The sequence below is a fragment of the Nicotiana sylvestris genome, chromosome 3, assembly GCF_000393655.2.
Source record: "Nicotiana sylvestris chromosome 3, ASM39365v2, whole genome shotgun sequence".
In the NCBI taxonomy this organism is placed as follows: Eukaryota; Viridiplantae; Streptophyta; class Magnoliopsida; order Solanales; family Solanaceae; genus Nicotiana; species Nicotiana sylvestris.
In genome coordinates, this window is record NC_091059.1 from 16,809,850 (window position 1) to 16,830,770 (window position 20,921).

Consider the following 20,921-nt stretch of genomic DNA (forward strand, 5'->3'; position numbering starts at 1 on the left):
CACGAATACAATGGGTTTGTTAGCAACCCCTAGTACTATCACTTTCGGCCTTTCTTGTTTTGCAGCAACTTTGCTCGATGATCCCTCATCGACTATCATAGATGGTTCATCACCATTTTTGTTCTGCTTAGACACCGGCTTCTCCTCTATCAACTGCTTATCTGGCTTGGTTTCATGAGACTTGATCATCATGACAGTTTGTGACGGCTTCTTTGTCTCCCCATCAGCTTGTATGATTTCTATCATATTAGCCTCTTGATGGGCTGGCATTGGATTTCTATTGATATTTGGGGCTTCGGGGGTTTGAACCTCGATTTTATTAGTATCAATCAGCTCTTGTATTGCATTTTTCAAATGCCAGCATTTCTCCGTATCATGGCCTGGTGCACCGGAGCAATATTCACAGCTAATGGTGTAATCCAGATTCTTTGGAGGAGGATTGGGTAGCTTGGATTGTATTGGTCTCAGCATGTCTAGCTGTCTCAGCCTGTGGAACAGACTAGTGTAAGACTCTCCCAATGGAGTGTAAGTTTTCTTTTTCTGTTCCCTTTCTCCCCTGAATGCTGGCCTAGGCCTGAAACCTGGTCCGGGATAGGCTCGTGGGTAAGTATTTGGTGTGACAGGAGCACGCCAATTGGTGTGAACAGGTGGCTGATTGTATGCTTGAGCATGGTTAATGGAAAAATGAGGCTCTGAAGGGTGATAGTAGTGTTGGGATGAATCATGGTGGTAAGCTGATTGGCGAGGTCGTTGTTGATTATAGTAAAGCGGTGAACCTCTGGGTCCCGGCCAAATTCCTGAATCAACTACTGCTGCTTCCTCCCTCTTCTTTCTTCCGATTCCTCCTACCCCGCCTTGAATAGCTTGAGTAGTTGCCTTAATTGCTGAATAGCTCATGATTTTATTTGTCTTGAGGCCTTCTTCCACCATACCTCCCATCTTCACTACTTCGTTGAATGATTTCCCAACCGCTGAAACCAAGTGGGCATAGTAAGTCGGTTCCAAGGCTTGGAGGAAGTAGTCTACCATTTCGCTCTCCTTCATAGGAGGATCCACTCTTGCTGCCTGTTCTCTCCACCGAAAACCATACTCTCTGAAACTTTCATTATGTTTCTTCTCAAATTTTGTCAAAGATAATCGATCTGGGATGATTTCCAGATTGTATTGGAAATGGTATGCGAATGCCTGTGCCAGGTCATCCCAGGTGTACCATCTTCCATGGTCCTGGCGTGTATACCACTCCAAAGCTGATCCGCTTAGACTTTGACTGAAGTAAGCCATCAATAATTCATCCTTTCCCCCAGCTCCTCGCATCTTGCTACAGAAACCCCTTAAGTGGGCTACTGGGTCGTCATGCCCGCTGTATAGGTCAAATTTGGGCATCTTGAAGCCAACTGGCAATTGTACATTGGGGAATAAGCATAAATCTTTGTATGCTACACTGACTTGCCTGCCTAATCCTCGCATGTCTCTGAACGATTGTTCTAGACTCTTGACCTTCCTGAACATCTCTTCTTGTTCAACATTTTTAGTTGGCTTGTCAATTTCGGTTGGGAGATCAAAACGAGGAGTAGTTGAATGATTTTCGGAAGCTTTGAGGGTGGGCTCCGGGGGTAATATTGGTTGTCCTGGGCCTGGAATGTAGGCTCACTAGGAGATTTGTGGAATGTAGCAAGGGGAGGTGCTACGAAAACAGGAGTCATAGGTGGAGGAAAATATGGAACGGGTTTCGGAGGTGGAGACTGCGGTGTCTGAGAGGTGGTGCCTCGGTAGTGCTGGTAAATGGGGAAGTTTGGGGATAATTCAGTGGTGATATTATCCTGAGTTTGGGTCATTGATGGAGCAGGGTTATTTGGGTAAGATGGGGGTAGCTGTCCTGTAGACCAGGATTGGTACATCTCAGCCATTTGCTGCTTGAGCTAAAACATCTCTTCTTTCATTTTCCCGACATCCATCTCCTCTAGTTCCATACCTGTGTCAACATCTGGGATAGACATACTTTCAGGTATTGGTCCTTTTGATCTTGTGTGATAGTGATAATATGCCAGTATACTCTTTAGAGAAACTAACTGCTTTGAATTCTGGAAATGAACAAACTTGTTAGTTTTGAGAGTTTAACACATATATAATCACACGTTGAGATGCAATGCTCCTAGACAAATAATCCCTTTCTATTATGCATTTGCTCAGCTGCTTGTGTCGTCCCAGCTTTCTTGAAATTTTTATTGTTATTCACTTTTATTTATTATATATATCTTTTATCGTGGTGGTCGAATCTTAGAGATTGCCTACGTATCATGCCTTACATGAATCAGACCTTGCGTAGTTCGGACTAAAGGCAATCACTTTTATTCATTACACAAAGATGGAATTACATTTGAAAACTTTAAGAAAATGGCTTGAAACACACACACTTAAATCAAAATAAAAGATACAATTCTTAACACCTCACAACATGCCCCACTTTCCACTTTTGTTGTCAAATATTGGATTATCTGCTCAATGTGGGGCTTGACCTGGATGGCCTCCCAGCGTACGATACATCCTTTCCAACTCCATTGCTAGATGACGAGCAAAAGTGGGTGCATGCTCTGTAAACCTTTCATAATCCATTCCTTGGCAGTTTACATAACTTTGAGATGTGAAGACTGCCAAGTCGTGGATTTGTGCCCTGAAACCTTGGAGACGTTGGTCTTGGTCTTGCAATTGCTGCTGACGAGTGGTGGCTATATCTCTGACACGGTTTTCACGATCTAGAGCTGATTCTAACAGAGCTCGGAGTCTGGCCTGCTCTAATCTTGCTTGCGATCTTTCCCTGTCGAGGTCTGCTTGTTGATGTTCTCTGTTGCATCTTCTTGCCTCTTCTAGTTGTGCACGAAGCTGGTCTTCTGATCGCATCCAATAGTCTTTTTCCTTCTTGAATTGTGCCTTGTCTTTTTCGGATTGCCTATCTTGGCGTTCCTTGTTAGATCTGGCTTCTTCATTTAATTGTTGGATCCTTTCTTTTGCTTTGCTCAATGCCCTTTCGTTTTCCGCAAGAATGGAATCATAATCTTGCATTCTTTCAAAGAGATTGGCGATGGTTTTTTGATCCTTCCAGCTCCTCTTTGGCATTTCAGAAACTCTTTTCATTTTTTGGAATCGAGCATGAAGATTTTCATTCTCACAAGCTAGACTCTTTTTCTCGCCTTCGGCTTCTTGTGCTTGCAAATCTTTCTCCAAACTGAGGCTTCTTAGATTTTCTTTTAGGGCATGGATAGTTGCTTTGTACCCTTTTTCCTTTTCTCCCCAGATCAACCGTTCTTGGATTTTATCATTGAAGTTTTGAACATGGGGTCTTTTTGTTGGCCTTCTTAGCTCAGGCTCTGGTACATCATCCACGCGAGACCGTTTTTCAAACCACCTTGCATATCCAGGATTTATCTCACCCTTTGTAGCGTCTGGGACTTGAGTATCACTTTTCAAGTATCGGCATCCATTCCACATCTGCTGAAGTAGAGCCTCGGGAATAGTGGCTTCTGGGTGTAATTCGATTACTTGCACACTCAAATCTTCATCATCAGGAACTATTTGATATCTCCCTAATTGCCTTAGGACTCTCAGTGGTGCATACGGCTGAATGCTTCTCAATCCCAATAGTAGTAGATAACTATTTGAGGCTGACATGTGTATTACTTCCCTCATCGGGAGCCATCCCAGAGTCCATTCAATTTGATTTGCCGTTAAAGCCTTTAGATGAGATACCCATGCTTCTATCCCTTCTGGAGCCTGATAATTTTTTGTTCTTTCCTCATAGCTCTCGATGCAATTATCATTGTTTGACCCATACTGTATGATCTTGGGCTGTTGTTGGAGATGCTCCATCACCCACATTTGCAACAAAATTTTGCATCCTTCGAAGACCTTTGCTCCTGATTTACATAAAGTCAAAGCTCGATAAATGTCTGATAGAATGATGGGGACAAAGGTGTGATTTTCTTTGGTGGTGAGGATTTGCACAATTTTTGCGGTGCGAATATCAATTGTTCGCTCTTTGTTTGGAAAGACCATGACTCCTAGAAAAGCCACCATGAAAGCAAAGCGACGGTGAATCTGCCAAGTGTCTTTGTTTTGCTTATTGGTAAGGCCTTTCTCATGAATTTCGAACCCATCTGACTTTCCGAACCTTGAATACAAAAAGTTGAAGGAACAACATCCATTGATGACATTGTTTTTCCTGATTTGACTGCTGATGTTCAGAAGACCGAAGAATCGATGTACCGAAGGAGCCTTTGTGAATATCAAGCTTTGATTTCTTAAACTTCCGTCAAAACCAGCATATCCAGCTATCTCCTCTAATGTAGGAGTAAGCTCGAAGTCAGAGAAACGAAAGACATTGTGAACAGGGTCCCAAAAAGTTACTAGTGTCGCAATCAGATCATCACGGGGTTTGACTTTCATAATGTCCGTGAGATTTCCCAAATGCTTGACGACCCATTTTTGACCGTCTTCGCCTAAATCATACCACCACATTTGAAGTTGAAATAGAAATTCTTCTGTACTCGTGGACGAGGGGCTTTGTGTGGTGCTCATTTTGTATCTGAAATTTAATTTTAATAAAGTCAAAATTCATTTTGAAAATTTATACTAAAAAAAAATCATTTTCGAATTTTTTATTTATTTATTAGATACCTTTATTTTAAGATTTAAAACTATTTTTCTTTTTTTGAAATTTTTTATTTTTTTAAAAAAAAAAATAACAACCCATTTTATTCCTCTCTTCTCACCATGATTTCATTTAAGCTGGTCAACAAGCATGTTCGAGGCTAATGAATGCACAAATAGCAAGTAGGATGCATCATGATGGTCTTTTTATTTCGGGTTCACCTGTCCTAGACAGACCCAACCCCTGTGTTGAGTCTCCAAGGCCAAATGTGTATGATGCAAATAGACGTTCCTACTAGGGATCCGGTACATGGCTGAGTTATTCTAAGTGTAAAACCTTAGGTTGATTGTTCTAAACCTGGCTTACCCAAACGGACAGTTTGAGCCGAAGCGGGGGCAACGTACCGGGAGCACGAAAGTCTGCCCGGCCTAGTTACTTGTCCCAACTCCGTCTTATTTGGTATGACTTTAACAGAAAGGTGGGTCACGCGCACGTGTACACCATAAATTCAGAAGACTCAGAAAGAAGGGGGTTTCGTAGCAGTTGTATATATTCACAATTCAAATAATATTAAAGCGGTAAAAAACAACATTTAGCATATTAGCATATAAACAGTTGAAAATCATATAGTAAATAAAGCCAATTAACACAGATATTTTAAGCTCGAATTCTTTAAACCCTGAACCAATGGTTCTGGGTTACAATAGGAAGTTGTCCCCAGCAGAGTCGCCAGAGCTGTCGCACCTCCTTTTTACCGCGCCCGCGTGGGGGAGTTTTCTCCAATTGAAGGACAGTCGAAACGGGATTTATTTAATTATTTAAGAGTCGCCACCTGAGAATTTTAAGGCGTCCCAAGTCACCAATTTTAATCCCTGAATTGAGAAGAATATGACTCTGTTTATTATTCTGCAAACCAGAAATCCTCAGTAAGGAATTCTGTTAATCCAGAAGAAGGTGTTAGGCATTTCCGAATTCCGTGGCTCTAGCACGGTCGCTTAACTGTTTTTATTATTGGCTTAATTATCTTGATTTTTATTAAATATACTTTTATTACGTAATTTTACTACCGCTTATACTTATTGTGATTAAGGACCCTTCTTTGAATCGAATTACGCGTACGTATATTCGTGTTATAAATTTAAAAATGCGGAATTGTGTCACGCGTACGTGTACACGATAACTTTTGATAATATATTTATTAAACAATCATTTTTTCGAAATTGTGTCGAATCAAGAATATTTGTTTTTCTTAAATAGTGAACCGCACATCTCGGGTTTTTATGAAATTAATTTAACGTCCTCGAAGAAATCCTTTTCTTAAATATTCGCTCAAAATTGCGCGTACGCATAATCCGAATTTGCTTTTAAAAATATAATCTGGGTACACGAACGCATCCCTAATTGCGCAAAATATTTGTAATGGTTTAGGGATTTTCCACAAATTGTTTATTATATTCATATATTTTTATGTGAAAATCATGAGAAACTCCCATTTTAGAGGCCTATAAATTCTTTGAAAAGAATTCGCAATCTATTAAAGGTTGCCCGTTGATTATAATTTCCGAGTATAAATTATATTCATTCCAACTATTCAAATTCAAAGAACAGAATAAAAATATGATTAATACTATTTTTTTTAACAAATATGACATATATATATATGCCAAAGAATAAATTGCATATGAAACTGAAAATGAATGATTCATAAAGGAAGGAAATATTTTCCAAGAATTTTCATTATTTACTAGGTGCAAATTCTATTTCTAATTACCATTGATATAAAGTGTGGCAATTTATGATTATACTTCTCAACTTATTCTCATATACTCGTTTTTAATCTAATAGGCGAAATTATTTTAATTAATTATGCTTATGATTAAATGTAAGATATATATAATCAAACCGATTGGATTCTCAATTTATGAGAACCCTTGTTACTAACTTTCACATTATAACAATTCCTAGGCCATTTGTTATTTTAAGAAAGAGAACAAATCTACCTAATTGACTTAATAAAGTAATATTGCATACAACATTATTCGCCCTATTTTGACGTTTGCAAACATAGCGGAGGATACTAATGCAACTTCCAACTATTGATGTTAACCATAATCATTACTACGCCATATATGAATAAAATACAACCAATCATCATCTAGCCTTAATCCACAACCAAATAATCGAAATACACTAACCACTCATTTTCTTGATATTTCCAGAATACTTTATACCTATCTAACAATGTCGTAAGACTTAATTAATAGCCAACTTCATGCCAAATTCCCTATCTTAACAATTCAACCATAACTGTACCTTAATGAAATTCTGGAATAGGTAATATTATTACAACACTTATATGAATTTCAAAAGAATGATCAACTGATAATTAACATGTCAAGCATACTTCTATATGAAACAACATGAAACGAAAACTGAAATTTATAATAACAAACTTAGATAAATGGAAAAATAGAACTACAATTCAAGCTTCATTGATTTGTCATGCTGAATCTCTTTCCAACATAGAATTTAAGAGATAAGTACCTGGAAATGAAGGTAGAAGAAGTAAATTTTCAGCAGTTGCAGCAGTAACAAAACCAGCAGAATATACCAATAACACAGCAAGTCTGAACAAGACCCGTTAACCCAGATGAATAGTGATAGAAACTTGAAGGAAAGATTTCAGATTTTCTGACTGAATAATATCCACCAAAAAAAACAAACAACGGACAGATTCTAGAAAGATAACATTTTTTCAAATTTTCAGTTTCTTCCTGTTTCGGATTCCTATTTCTGATTTTTTCTGTTTCTGTTTTCTTCTCTTCTTTCCTTTCTTAAAATCTGATCTAAATCTGATTTTTCCTTCTTTTTACAATCTGATCTTAAAATCTGATTTTTCCTCCTCAATTTCACACTCTCTTTTTCTCCTTTCTTTTTCTTTCTTAAAATCTTCTGTTTTTTCAGATTTTATTTTTTTCTCCTAAATCAGATTTCTTCAATCTCAAATCTGCCTAAAGTCTCCTTGTTAAAATCTGATTTCTTTTTCCTTTCAAATCAGATTTTTCTCTTCCTATTTTTCTTCTTCCTATTTTTTCTTCTTCCTATTTTTCTTCTGAAGGACTCCCTCTCTAAAAAAAACTCCTTTCAGTCTGTCCAGCTCCCTGTATTTATACAGGGCTGGTCCTATACAGTTTAGTGTTGGATGGACCCTTTTCTCCTTTAAAAATCAGAAAGTTTTTTCATTAAAACTACTTTTGAATAATTTAAAACTAAGTGCTATTTATCCTATTTTTCAGCAGCCCCATTATCCCTTGTTCCCCATTATTACTTAAATTATAGCCACTATCATATTATTGAAAGCACACTATCACATTACCCTACTGTTTCATTCTAAAATAAACCTGAAATCCTTCTGTAATTACAGCCCTTAAACTAAAATCAGAATATGTTGCAAAACAGATTTTAAAGTCTGCTTTAACAGTTATAACCAGTCCTAGTATTAAAGACAGTACATCACATTTATGCACAAGAGTTGAATTAAGATAGATGATTCTCAATTGAATACTGAACCTGAATAATACCCACTAACATTACACAGAATATGCAGGATCATTTCGACTGAGATTCAAAACTGAACCAAAAAATAAACAAATACAGGAGCATTGTCAATATACTGACAATGCCCTGAAACTCAATGCTCAGAAATCAACACATATACAGCATTCATTTGAATTTACTGGTTTGTTAAACAAGAACTAACTGCTTAACAATAACTAATTAACTGGTTATAACAAAATAATCTATTCAAAACAGGCTATCTCAGTCAACATTTCCAAAAGCAAGATTCATAATACAACTAATCGACGAACTTAATCGAGTCGATTACACACATTGTACATAATCACAATCAACAGAAACAATTCACATTTAGAATCAAGTTGACGGGTAGGGGACAGTATAACAAAATTTGACTAGAAAATTATGAAAAATTAAACAAACTAATGAAACGAACATAGAATACACATAGAATGCACATAAGAAACAGAAATTACCTCTGAACCTTTAAATTCAACTGAACTCAACTCGACTTGGATTTGGACTTTGTTTGAAATCAAACAGACCTTAGTCGAAGTATTTTCCACTGAAAATACTTCGACTAAGGTCGATTAAACCTCAATCTTTATTCAATCTGGACAGAATCCAAAAGTCTGGTATTTTTAGGGTTCTTGAAAGTTCGATTTGGGATTTACTCATTTCTGGTTAGATTCGAGGGAAACCAAAGATGTTCTAGGCACGAGGGAGGTCAGGGGGGTAACTGGTGTGAGTTTGAAGTAGGTTGGGATAAGGTCAGGTTGTACTCGAATCTTCAAATGAAGATTCGAGTAGTTCCAGTATGATTCGAACCATGCAACTAACAGATCCTTGGTGAGGGAATTTAGGAGAAACTGTGGTGTTATTTTGGAGGTCATCGGAGAAGATAAGGTTTTCAGGCCAACCTTCGATTTAAGATTCGAAGAGTTGGGGCCTGATTCGAAGGAAACCAATGTTAGATCTGTGTAGAGGATGTTCAGGGGATTCTAGGGTGTTATTTTGGTGACCGGCGGCGTTGATGCCGCCGGGTTTCAGGCGGTGGGATCCTAGGGCGGCTAGGGTTAGTGGTGAGTTTGGGAACGATGATGAACAGTGAGAGGGGGGGGTGTTTGGTTAGGGGCCGGGGTAGGGGTTTGGTCTTTATATAGGGGTGGGGTGGATTGATCTCATCCGTTGGATCAATTAAGATGCACGGTTGAGATCAATCCACTTAACCAAACGTCGTCATTTGGTCTAAGTTCAGGGTCGGCCTGGATTGGGTCAAAGGGTCGGGTTACGGGTTACGGGTAAGGGTAGTGTATCTTAGTCGTTAAATTGATCTAATCTAACGGCCCTTGATGAATGATCACCAAACGACGTCGTTTGGCGTAGCTGAATTGGACCGGACATGGTCATCTGGATTGGGCCATGGGGAGGAATTAATTCATTTGGGCCTGGATTTTAATCCAGGTCCGATTTTGTATATATATACATTTTTTTTCATTTTTTCTAATTTAAATTTCTAATTTTAATTATAAAACAATTTTAACTTCAAAAATATATTAATTACTCTATAACAATTATTTAACACATAGACAAGACATCAATCACACAGTGGAATATTTAAAATAGAACTATTGCATATTTTTTGTGAATTTATTTAAATTATCTTTTAAATGCATAAATAAATCCTATATGCAGGCAATATGTATTTTATTTTATTTTTTCATTTTATTATGACAAAGTAAACACTTACGGACATAACACAAGTATTTAACACCATGCAAATTCAAAAATTACACAGTAAAAGAAATTTATTTTATTTTTTTGATTTATTTTGGAGTAGTTTTCGTAAGGCAAAAATCACGTGCTCACAACAGTCAACATCTTTTCTACCCGATCACGTAAATTGGAAATTTCATCAAAACTTCCATGGATGCTAAAAGGTCGGGTATTTTATTATAATAAAGTCTTTTGAGATATTACAAAAACAAAAGAGAAAAACTTACATGCGAAATTCCATTTCTCTGGGAAATGCATGTTTTCTTTGCCACTAACCCACTAGTTGGAGTAGAAACAAAACGAGCATACCGACCACGACCTTGATCATCTTTAGGGCTAACCAAAACTCTCTTACTTCTAGCCACGAGAGAAAAGCCACATTCACGAAATAGCTTAGAGGAGTATAAGTGAAGCAAACTCCGAAAAGTAAAAGGCACGAAAACCAGTCCTGCCAAATAACGAAGGCCTGCAATAGCCCTCCATACTATAGGGCTAATTTGGTCAAGACATACGTTGAAATAACGGCAAAACTCAAGGATCACCAGATCAATAGGGGGTTTGAACCCTAAAGTGAAAAGATAGGTATAGACGAAAGAGAAACCAGCATGGTAAGAAGTAATTCTCTGGTTGGCACCAGGAACTAAAATTGGAAAATTAAGTTTCCAATAGCATTCTCTTCGAATAAGAGAAAGAAGGCCAGTAGTAATCAAAATTGGGTAAAGGTCTTCGAACAAGATAAAGAAGACCAGTAGTAATCAAACTTGGTTTGTTATTGATTCACGATCAGTTACAAAGGAAAACTCTTGAGGAACAATTTCTGCAACTGTAGGTTCATAAATAGTTTCAGTTGAATATCTATTTCTAGAAGAAGTTCTAGGGGTTATAGGAGCCCTAAGTCTAGAGGAAGATGGATTAGTAGCACTACTTTGAGAAGAGGAAAAACAGTTAAATATAGAACCAAGACTACGCAGCCTACCACCCCTTCTACTTTTAGTGGGAGCATTAGAAGAAACAAACACGTCAATAATTACAACCTTACAGGGATCTGGGGAACACGTGATTGTCAAAAGAAGAATAGGAAAGAATGCAGAAGAGTGTAAAGCAAAAAGACTGAGGTGAATATGAAAGAAGAAAGACTTCAAGAAATCAAAAAAGAGCGGAGTATTTATAAGAAAGGTCATTATGAAGCGTTATAATAGAACTGTCACTTCGTGACTGATGCAGCTACAGAAAAGCCCTAAAAAGCATTGAGGAACTGCATAACCAATCGGTAGAAGCCACGTGGCATGATCATTAAATGGACGTGATATGCGTCGCATCGGTCCTGAAGGAGGCATAATTGTATTCGAAAAACGGCGACAGAGAATTCTTTCCATAAAAACATTTCACTTCCCAAATATTCAGTAGAGAATATTCAGAAAGTGGAGGGACTATCTGTATTATTGGTGAAATAGCATTACACGTGGAATATTAGAATGTAGACATAGCATGACACGTGGAATAGTAATATAGCGACAATTGGCATTCTCAATTGATAGAACTAATTGAGAAAAGAAGGCACAGGAAGAAACTCCCACGAGATGGTACGAAGAAAAGAACCGAGCCTAACAGATGACAAAGAAGAGACGAGAACGGAATGAGTAAAGAACAAAAAGAAGGAAAGATACATGAACCAGAAGTAAATAAGGAAGCAGAATCGAAATAGTTATAGGGTATTTATAGCACTATATACGCCAGTTATAGATATCCGAGATAATGGGCAATCAATATCATTAATACCCATAATAAACCCAAATTATGTGGAAAAACCGTTATAATTGTACATTCCTATATAAGAATACAAAGTTTTATTTGTAAAGACAGATCTCAAGTACTATTAAAATATACTCTTTACTTTTCTGCTTTCTCAAAATTCTCTATCTTGATTTTACAATTTGACCATCAATTAATTCATTTGCCATTCTTTTTATTTTCCTTAAATATCATTGAGAAAGTGAAGTAAAACTTGGTTATCAGTAACCCATTTTCTTCTAAATTTTGATTTTGATCAAGAAACATATTTTTTGGTTAAACATTACTCCTGATCATAACTCGACACCAACCAAACAAGTATATTTCTTGTCTGCTGATTCGAGAAATAAGGGTTACTGATATTGATGCTACTAGGAATTCGATAAGATAACCGACCAAAAAATCAACCAAAGTCGGTCGATTTCTAAAATATTTACTTTTTAAAATTTTTAACGAAACTGACTGAATTCGATCTTATTTTTGGTGCCAAAATGCGAGAAATTATTTTTGCTTCTCGGGACTTCGACCGATTTTTCATTAAAATAAATTAAATTAATATTCAAAAAATTGACCAAAATCGGTGGTGTTATTTCGGTCGCTCATTTTTAAAAGCCGACCAATTTCAGTATAATTTTAAAAAAAAATAAAATCGTCTAAAATCGGTCTGTTATTTTCGCATAAAAATGCGATTACAAACAACAACAATAACAATAATAGTGTAATCCCACAGATGTGGTCTGGGGAGGGAGGTTAATTTGTACGCAGACCTTGCCCTTACCTTTGTAAAGGTAGAGAGGCTTTTTAATAGACCGCGTAAAAATGCGATTGAAGGGTATAAATAAAATAAAGAAAGTCTTAAACCAAAAAGTACTAAAGGTATGGTACTAGAATATTCTGCCACAATACAAACTTCTATTCGCTCAGATGGTACATTTTTTAAATACATAATTTCAAAAATCCGACCGAAGTTGGTCGGTTATTAGGATCGTCTTTGTTCTTTTGGGTCGGGTATGGAACTTAATTGACCAAGCGTAATCGATTAGTTGGCTCTACCGACCTAACAATTTTTGACCGTTTTAAATAATTTTTTTTGAGAAGTTAGAATAAAGAGAATAAACCTCTCTAAGTAAGGTTAGACCTACCTTTTTTTAACCATCAGTAATTATTGCCTTTCAACTGTCCGACTATCCTTCGATCATTAGAGGAGTAAAGTTAGAAATACATAGAGATACAAAGATAATTATGTCCCTTAATCAAAATAATTTGTTGAACATTTCTTAATCATGTTTTTTAAATTTTTTGATTATTTAGAGGGAGTCGGAAGTTAGTGATGCATGTGAAACTAGGGCGGTATATAATTTGGTAAATACTGAATTATCATATCAAAATCGAAAATTGTAATATTTAGTATTTAGTTTTAGTTTTAGTTTAAAAAAAATATTGGTATATAAATATTGACAAAATAGTACTGAAATTACCAATACCATACCGAAATATATAGTAATAAGTTACGTGATTTACATATTATTGATTATAACATACTAAGTTACATAATACTTGTCTTTGGTATGCATGTTGAGGTTGGCATTAAAGCCCATGTACTTCTTTAGGAAAATGGAGGAACAACGTAAGCTGTAGATTTTGACTCTTATTCTCTAGGATGCCAACCATCTTAACGTAATACTTTTACGGTTTTAGGATGTTTCTTCTCGTGTATTGAATTGCATCTATTGGATTAGTTCTATTTATATTATCTAACTTCAGCAATTAGCTCTGGCAAGTAACAAGACATTATCAATGATTAAATTTATTCCTTTATATACCTTTATTCTCTTTATGGGTTGTACTTGCAGGTTTTGGATAAATGTTTTGTCAATAATCATATGAGTTTAGAATATTTTTATTTTTATATTTGTGAGTACTTTAATTAGGACTATTACAGTCTATGATTTTATGCACTAGTAATATTAAAACTGAACAAATCAAAGTTACCGTACAGAATAAAATAAAAAAGATAAAAGCCGAACCATACCGAATATAAATAGGTACGGTATTGGTATACCAATTAGAAATAGAATACTGAAAATACCAAACTAAAATGTCTAAATACCGTACCATACAGTACTGACATACGAACACCCCATGTGAAACACATAAAGATAATGATGTGACATTTGAAAGTAATTTGGAAAAACATTTGGGCAATGAAGTGAAATGGTGACTTGGTGTAAAATCTCTTTACTCTTCCTTTTAGTGGCCATTAAATAAATTCAGTCCATTGCGATCTTTTTTTCCCCTTAGCCCACTTAATTAGAAATAGAAAAAAGAATTTTTTATGCAAACAGTCTTCACCCTTTGGTCCACATCGGCCACCCCGACTCGGGTCGCCCAACAGCTTGTGGAGCATCAACGCTCCATTTTACCCTTTGTGCCAAAGGGCGATCTCCATCATCATCATCTTCGTCTTCGGTATGCATACTTGCCACAACAGTTGAAATCGAGACCGTGGCGTCGGTCTGAGGCCTGCAGACCTTGGGTTTCTTTGATTTTGGAGACTCGATCGATGTCTCCTTCTTCCTCTTCTTACCCTTGTCAGGTTTCGAGGTTTCTTCTTTACCAGGAGAAGGCGGCCTCATCGACACGCCTTCCCTGAGGCCTTCATAGTCATGGTGTATTAAACCTACTGCCAAAAGGAATACTCATAAGAAACTTGGTAATGACAACAATGAAAGCATACCGTGGTTCTTGGCCTGCCATCGTGTTTTGGCCAAATCATGCCAAACGCGATCGTGGTACGGAAAAGCAGAGTCTAATAGTTTGATACATCCCGTAAGGTTCTAAACTACGCCAGGGAACCAAACGGTGGCTACATAATCAAAAGAAGTGGCAGTACAATGTGCTCGATGTAGGGACACTTACGCTTCATGTTCCATTCCTCCAGGAATGGCATCCTATCAATAGGGATGATGTCCGAGGTTCTTACTCTAACAAACTGGCTCATCCATCCCCTGTCTTTGTCCTCATCAATGCTCGCAAATATTGTCTTGGCAGATCGATGTTGAAGCTTGATTAAACCCCCTCGGAAGAGACGGGGGCTATACAATCTGATCAAGTGTTCGAGGGTGAAGGTCATTCCCTAGATCTGGTTGGAGAAATATCTGATCATGTAAACAATCCTCCAGAAAGAAGGATAGATCTGTACGAGTGTCACTCGATACTGATGACAAAAGTCAAGAATCACCGGATCTATCAGTGGGGAAGAATAATCTACAAGGCCTAGAGTGAATGGGTATGTGTATACGCTGAGGAAGCTATCTTTGTGTGCTACTATGCTTTCCTCAGCTTTGGGGATCTCTACTTGCACTGCCTTCCCCCATCGACAGTCTCTCTTTACTCTCTTTGTATTGGTCACCACACTGATGTACCGAGACATAGGCTTACATTGGCCCGGTGTAGAAGGGAGTTTTTCAAAGGTAAAATCGGAGGCCGTATCAAAGTGGCTAGGGGTACATTGCTCAATACTTGGAGGTGTTTTTGATTTGCCCTTGGACGGGCGTGATGAAGAAGTGGTGCCCTCTTTCTTAGGTACCGTTTTAAAGGTTTTATCCATAACTATAACAAAGTTTCTAAGAAAGAAAATGAAGAGGCAGGCATAGAGAGGAGATGAACGCAGAAGATGGTGAACTTAGCTCTGAAAACTTGAAGATATTGTAAAAGTATGAATAACAAATGGTTGAGGTATTTATAGAAGCCGTTTGGGCAACGTTTGAGAAGCGGAAGAGTCAAACCAATAACAGTTTGTGGGCTTCTCAATAATCGTACTGATAGCGACCTCTACGTAGCCTTTGAGTCATGCTATTTAATGCTCTGACGGGGTGACGTAATGATGAAAGTATCGAAGGGGCAAGAATTCAAGACTGTTTCTTATCATTTTTACTCTAAGAAACATGGGGACTATCTGTATACGGCTAAAATTGGAGAATATGATTTTATGATCATTATGACACTCCATAGCCCGTCTCTAGAAGGCTCGGGGCACAGCTCGAGGTTCGACCTTGAGGGTTCCCTATGTTCGACCTCGGGGTAGTGCAAATCGATGGCTATGATGGACAAGCAGGAAATTCCAAAGGCACGTGGTTAGAACTGACCAGGTTTACAAGAATAGTACAAGTCCATACCGTGACATTAAATGGATGTACCAGTCACATATCTTTGTAATAAATGCATCTGTACTATGTTGGGATTCCCCCTCCTATATAAAGGGGACCCTTTTAATTTTGTAAGATACATGACATTCAATACAAGAACAAGAACATTCTCTGCTCTTCAAATTAAACATATTCTATTGTCGCTCCTTTGGTTTTATTAGTTATATTTATTGTGTTTTATTGATTGTTCTTCATTTATTACTCATCGTTGATTATAAAGAGCCATCATCAAGGTTCTAAGAACTATTAGTTCTTCATCGACCATCCCCAGTCTGACACTTTAGCTCGACCTCAAGGCCCAGCATAGGCAAGCTCGAGACCTCGATTCACGGTCATTCAGTTTGCATAACAAATTGTCCTAATGCTCTTGTCTCATTTTCCTTATTCACACTTAGCATATACTGCTTAACAACTAGCATTAAAATAAATTACGTATTTTAGAACCACAAAATCAAATTTAATTGTAATTACCATTTTCAAGGTAAACAAATATTATCTTCTAAATTGTGCATTAAGGCTCAATGTAAGTTTAAACGCTCTTTCGTCTATTCCAAGTTATATTGTCATATGACATGACAAATGGGCAAAGGCCTAAATATTATGGAGATGGCACATGTATCATGTTGAACGAATTGTATGGACATATAAGATTAGTACATACTTTATATGAGGAAAGTGACAAAAGTGATTATCCACCTCCAAAGAGACATTGATTAGATAAAGGAGACCTAAGCTTAAATAGCACATGTGGATAGTGTGGGAACAATGTATATGATCCTAAGGTGTAAAAGAAAATTTATTATATAAGCATGTGATATATGGAGGGCATGACCAGGAGATTAATGATGAGAATGTAAGTCTCTCACAGGAGACAAGAAGTTATGAAAAGAGAGTAAATTGAACCCACAATGAGGAGACCTTTGTACTATGAATTTTATAAGAACCCAGAAATGTACGAAATTGTGTTACACTCCTAAAGGATATTGACATGAGGAATTAGAATCCCAAGCCTGTGTGGCCGGATAAGAGTAGAGTACTTATGAGATTAATACCGTGGCGACTTAAATCTCCGTAATCGTCGAACAAGAGACATGAGACATATGCCCCTCAAGTTGCTAAATTAAAGACTTGTGTCGAAACCCGGGACATTCACCCCATGTGGGGAAGGAAGAGCCATAGTGAGTCTACTTAAATACAATAAAACAAGAGTAATACCATGTAGCTATGATGTTTTAATATTTGTTGAAGACATGCATAGTCTATAAAAGTGATAATGGGTAACGTGATTCACTGAAAGGATATGCTAATGATAAATTAAGAAAGGTAAATTCTTCATACATGGCAATATAAATGACAGGGTTAATGATCTTACAAACTAAGAGTAACATTTCTAAAAGAGATTCTATACTTTTTAAAAGGTCAGGAACAATGGAACCCAAAGAAGTACTATATATCAAATGTGAAAGGTTGCAAGTTTTTCGAATGGGCTAATCATGGATTTGCGATTTAACTAAAGTTTCAAGGCTTTAAGAAAGTTGGAACGAGTGGGAGAAATAAAGGTGATGCTATAATAACCCAAGAGTTCATTTGGACTTGATGGAGGGCCTCTTAAGAATCTTACAAGCAAGGAAGTGTTAAGTGATACGCGGGTGAACACATTTTCCCGCGGATATCCCAACAAGTGTCGAGAGGTGATCAGGGTGAATTACTAACTAAGAGAAAAGACCACATAACATAGAGAAGAGTACATAGCTATTCCCTAATTAGGAAGAATGAGGAGAGAAGAAATGGGAAGGAAATCTATAAATTGTGATGGTCATGGTTACCGTAAAATAGTTTGTATCAGAATGGTTGACTCGCCTAGAGCACTAGTGTTAATAGAAGGCATAAAAGGACTAACTGTAATACAACCAACTTGGGTGACACTGAATATCAACTAAAAGATCTAGAGTTCATGTCTACATATGACAATGAAAAGTGAGACTATTGGCGGTGAAGTGGTGGTATGATAAGCTCAGCAAACCAGTTAGAAGGAAAAGATGGTACCATTATATTGTCCATGCTAAAGGGCGATAAAAAAGGAAAAGACAACACAATCTGTCCAAAGGGGGAAAGGAAAAGGTTGCAAACCGATTGAGAGAGGATGAACACTTATTATGGACCAGGCATGTTTAACATGGTAACTCTTAAACCACAATACCAGGAAACTCTATTGGTAGCTACAATACTAGGAATACGGTGAGTTACTCATCAAGGATGGAATCAGGGGGACTAAGTCTTACACATAAGAGTAAAAATCAAAAGTCTTTAACGAGGAATTTAGAAGGATCTCAAGTTTCAGAGAATGCCCTATTCGGGCCAGTGACTCTTTCAAAATTGTATATATATAAAGGTGTTGATATATGTTTTGGGAGGTGTTTAGTAGTAAAGAGGTGTCGCGAGAATGTTAACAAGGGAAGTAGAGCAGTTTCTTAAATTCTATAAGGCACAAAAGGGGGAAAAAGGTTGGCTAAGAAAGGTCTGTCCACAAAGTTACCTTACATTTTATGCAATTTCGTGAAGGTTAATGTTATCAGGGTGTGTGCGCAAGCTAGAAGATGTTATTCACATGAAACAGAAGGTCCTATAAGAAAACTCATCCAGTAATGTCTTTTGTTGAAAATTTGGAAGGGCAAGTTGCAAGTATTCATAGAGGATGGTAACCATATCAAGGAAATTATTGTAGAACTCGATTCCTAGGAGGTCTTATGTAAGAGAAATGTGATAAAGATATTCCACTAATGATGCAACATGTTAAGGTGATAGTTTATGCCTCTAGGCAACTCAGGAATCATGGAAAGAACTATGCAGCACATGACCTAAAACTTGCAGCAGTGTTATCTGCACTAAAGATTTGGCACCATTGTCGGTATAGGGTCCATGTGGATATAGTCACGGACCAAAAGAACCTTCAATATATTTTCAAAAAGAAGGAATTGAATTTGTGGAAGAGAAGATAGTTGGAGTTACTCAAAGATTACGACATTGATATTCAATATCACCCGAAAAAAGCTAATGTTATGGCAGATGCTCTTAGCTGGAAATCTATGGGTAGTTTGGCTCACTTGGAGGCACAAAGGCTGATTGGCCAATAAAGTTCATCGGTTGTCTAGTTTGGGAGTTCGTCTTGCGGACTCTAGTGAAGGAGGGGTAATTATGCGAAATAAGGGTGAATCATCGCTTGTTGTGGAAGTCAAAGAAAATAAATACGACGATCTATTGTTGGTACTGTTGAAGGAGGGGATTCATAGACATAAGACTACAACTTTTTCTCTTGTCATAGATGATGGTACCTACGGTACCAAGGGCGACTATATGTTCCAAATATAGATGGTTTTCGGAAAGAATCATGGCTGAAGCTCACACTTCTAGGTATTACGTATACCCAGGTTCTACAAAATGTATCATGATCTTAAGGAAGTCTACTAGTGGAATGATATGAAGAGGAATATAGCGGACTTTGTGGAAAAATATCCTAATTGTCAGCAAGAAAAGGCCGAACATCAAAGGCCCGATGGGTTGGCTCAGAAAATAAAATAATTCCAATATGAAAGTGGGAAATGATTAATATGGACTTTGTGGTAAGACTGTCGTGCACCCAGTACAAGTTGATACAATTTGGGTAATTGTGGACCAACTCACGAAATCGGCACACTTCTTGCTAGTTAAATTTACCGGCAAAGCGGAATAGTATGATCAATTGTATATCAAGGAAATAGTCAGGTTGCATGGCACTCCAGTTTTTATCATTTTTGATCGACGAGCACAGTTCACAACTAACTTTTAGAAGAATTTTCAGTATGTTTTGGGTACTCAGGTAAATCTTAGCACAACCTTCCATCCACAGACGGACAGGCAAACATAGCGGACTATTCAGATGCTTGAGGACATATTGCATGCTTGTGTTCTTGATTTCAAAGGAAGTGGGGATGATCATTTATCACTCATAGAGTTTGCTTATAACAACAGCTTTCATGCTAGTATACAGATGGAACCATTCGAGGCATTATATGGGAGGAGGTATAGATCTCCTATTGGGTGGTTCAAAGTTGGAGAAGCTGAATTGGTAGGACCAGACCTCATGCATCATGCTATGGAAAAGGTTAAGATCATAAAGGTACGGTTGAAAACTGCTCAAAATCGTCAAAAATCCTATTCGGATGTTCGTCGCAGAGACTTAGAGTTCAAAGAAGATGATTGGGTACTTTTTGAAGGTCTCCCCTATGAATGGTATTATGCGGTTTGGAAAGAAAGGAAAATTGAGTTTGAGGTATGTCGGGCCGTATAAAATCATCCAAAGAATTGGGCAGGTGGCGTACAAGATTGAGTTTCATGTGTGAGATGTCGTTAGTGCACCCAGTATTTCATGTGTCTATGCTAAAGAAAGTAATCAGGGATCCGTCGCTTATCGTGCCAAATGAGACTATTGAGGTTAATGAAGAACTGTCATATGAAGAGATTCCAGTTGCCATTCTTGATAGGCAAGTCCGGAATTTGAGAAATAAGAAAATTGCCTTCGTGAAAGTGTTATGGCGAAACCAACAAGTTGAACAGGCTACTTGGGAAGCCGAGGAAGAGATGAAAAATAAGTACCCTTATTTGTTCAAATAGCCATGTAGTAGTTTCTATGAAGTTACTTCCTGTAAATTTTGTATCACTTGTTCAGTTAATGTAAAAGTGTTCTATGAAGTTACTTCTATGCTGCTTATGAGACAACGTTTGGTGTTTTTTATTTATGTTACATGATTTGACCATATATATGTTGTTAGAGTGTGACGCTAGGGTGGTTTTGATGATTCTCTAGCAGGTGGATAGGTCGAATTACAAAAGAAACTCTACCGAAATTTTGAAAAGTTTGGGAGTTAGTCAAAATTTGTGAGTTTGAG

The 20,921-nt window shown here is 37.4% G+C and overlaps 1 protein-coding gene across 1 annotated transcript; it reads left to right on the forward strand.

The window, feature by feature from the left end:
* Positions 1-19,912: 19,912 nt before the first annotated feature.
* LOC138887089 (uncharacterized) lies at positions 19,913-20,646 on the forward strand. The gene is made up of 2 exons (XM_070168804.1): positions 19,913-20,305; positions 20,419-20,646. Exons 1-2 carry the CDS (start codon positions 19,913-19,915, stop codon positions 20,644-20,646), a joined length of 621 nt encoding a protein of 206 aa, XP_070024905.1.
* The last annotated feature ends 275 nt before the right edge of the window (positions 20,647-20,921 follow it).

Bases quoted from the DNA above. Each gene is read 5' to 3' on its own strand.
- LOC138887089 (XM_070168804.1), top strand. From the start codon at position 19,913: ATGCTTGAGGACATATTGCATGCTTGTGTTCTTGATTTCAAAGGAAGT. The intron at 20,306-20,418 runs GTATGTCGGGCC...TCTATGCTAAAG, and splicing joins AAAGGAAAATTGAGTTTGAG to AAAGTAATCAGGGATCCGTC.